Source organism: Pimephales promelas, chromosome 7 (assembly GCF_988280905.1).
Source record: "Pimephales promelas chromosome 7, fPimPro1.hap1.1, whole genome shotgun sequence".
Taxonomy (NCBI): domain Eukaryota; kingdom Metazoa; phylum Chordata; class Actinopteri; order Cypriniformes; family Leuciscidae; genus Pimephales; species Pimephales promelas.
In genome coordinates, this window is record NC_142775.1 from 25953135 (window position 1) to 25957886 (window position 4752).

Below are 4752 nucleotides of genomic sequence, written 5' to 3' on the forward strand. Positions count from 1 at the left end.
AATTTGAACATTCCATTTAAATTCAAATTCTTTTTTTTTCAGTGATTCCATTTCTATATCCATGCCACAAAGGTATTTTAAAAATAGAATGCACTTAAAGCATGGGTGCACCAAACAGAAGAGAAAATCTGGGTTGTTCAGCAGCTGGTTAGACATGTTCTTGTTTAGCCCTCCAGAATTTAGAGCTGCACAAGACACACAGAAATCTGACTAGGGCTGAAAGATTATAACAGATTGTAATTTATTGAATGATTGACTCATTGAACAAACAACGGATAGAGAATGTTTACAATGTTGGAATAAAAGGACACACTCGGTAGTAATATAGGCATAGAAACCTCAAACTTTAGAGATACACACAGACCAGAAACTATTCCCATTCTTTGCTCAAACAAAAAAGTGTGCAACATTTAATACAATGCTATACAATTGTAAGCCTCACTTTTAAGATGTTGTAATTGATTTAATTTATAACAAATTTATTTTTCTTCATTTTCTGTTAAGAGGTTCTACTATTTCCTAAATACCTAATGAAATTCAAAAAAAAAAAGTGCAATAAATCACTGCAGGCAACTTTGGCACAACTTTAATTTTAGAAAAGAAAGGCAGCAATTATATTTACAGTTTTCGTTTTAGTGGATTATTTATTTACAGTGAAAAGATAAAGCTAAACTTATTAAGTGTCACTGAGACCTGATCTGGTGCACACAAAGTAATCCATCAGATTGTTGCCTAGAATGACGGAGTATCCCATTTCCTGAAAGTGGAACTGTCCAAGAAAAACACCATTATGGACAATCATCAAAATCGTATAACTTAATGTGTTCGACATATTAAATGAAGAAATATTTTACATAGGCTATTCATTTAAAATACATGCATAAAGAATAGCAAGTAGCCTATTTAAACACATCTGGGACTTTTAACAAATAGGCCCTCAAATCAGGATTAAAAAACGTCTTTATCTTCAAACAAAATTAAACTACAACGGGAAATGCAATAATAGCTAGCCTTGTTATTCTGCGTTCGTTAATTATTTCAATACATATGTAATAGGCTTTAAAAGTCTCAGAGTAAACAGCCGATATAACGATGATGCAAAAAAAAAAAAAAAAAAAAAAAACGAAACAAGTGCCTATAGCCCATGTGAATGAGGCGAACTCCCAGTTGCACCTCTAAAAAAGACGGATGAAACTTTACTCTTGTAATCGAATGGCTATACACACAATTAAATGCAACATATTTGGGCTCATTCGCGACAGAAAACATACTCTGTGTAGCTTGTCCAGATTTTGTCCTCGTTTGGGTCACTGCTGGAATAAGCGCAAGTGCCAGTGGAGCTGCACGCGACCATGTGGAAGCCAAACTCTGACAGTTTGTCAAAAGCCTGCTCGAGAAAATTATATTTCAGATAATAGCGTGACGTGTACCTCTCCGGAGGTCGGTCCGGGTCTCTGCTCTCGTTTAAAGTGTCTCCGAACACCTCCTTAGCAAGAGAAGTTTTCCCGCACACCGTGATCCTCGCGACCCGTCTGAATTTGGCGTCTGTTTGTATGTCTCTTCCGATTGTATAAGAGCCCCGGTAACCGACTGTGATGTAGCCCGACTTTTTGGATTCCAGGGAAGGAGAATGAGCGGTGCTGGCGACGGACAGCGTGCGAGAGGTGTCGGGTCCGACCAACGGAGTCGCAGTTGCGCTCGGCTCCTCCGAGTCACTCTGGCAGATCTCATCGGTGATGGAGTTGTCTTTACTCATTTTGGGACACACGAGCTTGGACAGGTCCCTCAGCTGAAAAAACTCAGCCTCTCGCTGTAATCTGTTCTTTTCTGGAAAATAGTCAGGCAGAACCAGATGTAGATCCCGTAGATAGTCTAAAATGTAACGAAAAAGAAAGCCGTCCCTGTCCAGAAAAAAGCGACCTTTGCTGTCCCGTGCCAGTTCTGTCGGTGTCTTCTTACTGAACATGACCCACAGGAGAGAATCCGGTACGGCTGTTAAAGTCGTATGCCGTGTCACATACACTTGTCCTCCTACATTTAGTTCAATAATGTCAGAAAACGGGGGCCTGGAATCCGCGCCGTTTGATATTCCACAATCGGGATCTGCCAAAGCCATAACGTCTCTTCAACTGAAGATGACAGTTATTCGCGATTGTGTGCTACGGGTTTCCCGAAGACCCAAGCTAAGGGCAGATGCTTGTTTAAATAGGTTGTGGGAGGGGAGAGAATACGGATGATGTTAACGCTTCATTGGCTAATGTCGTGCCTCCTGCTGTCAGTGAGATGCTACACTGACTCTTAGTTGACACTCTTCCTAATCACAAGGAAACAAAAGTTCAAGACATATAACTTACACTTAAATGTAAATAATACAATTAGGAAAAGCAAATGAATATGGCAAAACGAATCTTCTCACACACAACAGTCTTATAATGAATTAGTGTTAATTGAATTTTCTTACATGCCCTTTCAAGACAAAGGGTTGTAGTGGCATCTAGTGGTAGAAAGTCTAAATTATGGTACTCTTCTCCACAAGCACTCTCAGCTGACACTAAACTAGAAGAAAATTGGCAGATAAAATGTGAAGTCAATCATTATGTTCCCACGGGTTAATCAAAACTATCTGACCCAGTGTCACATGGAGTACGGAGTCTCCATCACGACCAAAATACTCTAGGCTATATTGTATTTTAGAGTAGCCTAAAGTAGAGTTTGTGGAGCAAGTTTTATTTTGTACAGTAAGTTCTAGTTTGTAGAGTAAGTTTTATTTTGTACAGTATACGTTTTGTACATTATTGTGTGTAGGCTAAGTGTTGTGTTGTTTTTGGTGATTGTCATTGTGTTGATAAGGTTCCATAGCATTTTTAGCACTTCGCTTCGTGGATGTCAGGTTATGTTGGGTGTTTTATTTCCTGTGCATTGACTTGCATTAGCCAATGTTTTCTGTGTGGTTGTTATGTTTTAAGGTCTTAGTTGATATTAGTTTTAAACAGGTGGTTATGGTAGGTAATGTTCCCTCACACAGTTTGCATTGTGCAATAGCCCATTGATCTACACCTATGGAAGTAAAAAAATGTAAAATGCTTTTGAAACAAAAAGCATGTTGAATTGCACCAATTGAAAAACATGCATTGTGTTAAACATGCTTGCATTTTAATCCATTATATTTTTTAAACACACACGCAGGTATCTGATGCAGATGTACAGTTAGGACAGGTATCTCGAGTGAAACCCCTGTAAACACACACACACAGTTATCTGAGATGTACAGTTAGGACAGTTATCTCGCGTGAAACCCATGTAAACACGCACACACACAGGTATCTGAAGCAGAAGATATACAGTTACAGGTATCTCGCGTGAAACCCCTGTAAACACACACAGGTATCTGATGCACATGTACAGTTAGGACAAGTATCTGACATGAAACCCCTGAAAACACAGACAGGTATCTGATGCAGATGTACAGTTTGGACAGGTATCTCGAAACCCCTGTAAACACACACACAGGTATCTGATGCAGATGTACAGTTAGGACAGGTATCTCACATCAACCAGGTATCGTGACAAGACGTGAAATAATCAGGTCCACTTCTGAAAACGTGTAGATGTCACGGTTTAAACCCCCTCAAACGTGAAACATACACTTAAAACATCACGACTTATTGGTTTTCATTAAACCGAAAAAAATTTAATTTTCTTTTATTCACTGAGAAATGTTCTATTATTTAAAATGCAAAAAAAAAAAAAAAAATTTATTATTTTCAAGGTAAAAATGATTCATTTGCATGGATCCACGCCGAAGAAAACGTCTAAATGTCACGTTTTTTAATGAAGCAGCCTAATGAGTAAAATGTCTATTTTTTCCGGCGTCCCCCCAGCTCCTCGTTTGAGCAAAAGGTACGCTAAAAACAACGTATTATATCGACGTTAAACCACGTTAACCGTGTTAACCATAACCTTTTAAATACTCGACATAGTTTGCTTAGCAACGGGAAGAAACTGTAACTTCAGTGCCCAACCCGTATCACGACAAGACGTGAAATAATCACGTTGGTCCACTTTGGAAAACGTGTAGATGTCACGGTTTAGTTTAAACTCAAAACCATAAATAGGGCTATACTGCCCTCTTGTGTCAAATTATATTTCTACATTTATTTTTCCAACAAATAAAGCCAAACCTGCAATAAAACCCCGTCCAAAATACCCTTGAACTTAACAGATGCAGTGGCTCAGTTGATAAAGCGTTGGGTTTTAATCAAGAAGACCTGAGTTCAATTCCCATACTTTGTTAAATTGTTGTGATTATATCAAACAAAGTGGCCTAAACAATATTTCTTCAACCCGGTACGTGAAATAATCACTTTGGTGCTCTTTTGAAAACACAGATGTCACGGTTTAAACCCGTGAAACTTACACTTAAACTGAAACTTACCTATTGGTTTTCATTAAACTGAGAAAAATGGATTTTTCTTTTATTGACGATGAGAAATGGTCTAATATTTAAGATGCAAAAAACATTTATTATTTTCAAGGTGAACAGGATTCATTTGCCTCGATCCACGCTGAAAAAAACGTCTAAATGTCACATTTTTAATGAAGCAGCCTCAATAGTCCACTTTGGAAAATGTGTAGATGTCACGGTTTAACCCCCGCAAACGTGAAACTTACACGTTTGCGTTAACACGCTCCATTGGAGAGATATCCTGATAGAGCCTCCATTTTTGCAATCAGGTTAAAGTCTCATGGCCC

General features: G+C 38.4%; 1 protein-coding gene across 1 annotated transcript; it reads right to left on the reverse strand.

Annotated features, from left to right (window-relative positions):
* Positions 1-217: 217 nt before the first annotated feature.
* On the reverse strand, positions 218-3022 carry kctd12.1 (potassium channel tetramerisation domain containing 12.1). Its single transcript, XM_089133280.1, has one exon. It carries the CDS (start codon positions 2114-2116, stop codon positions 1250-1252), a length of 867 nt encoding a protein of 288 aa, XP_088989406.1. The 5' UTR covers positions 2117-3022; the 3' UTR covers positions 218-1249.
* Positions 3023-4752: the final 1730 nt, after the last annotated feature.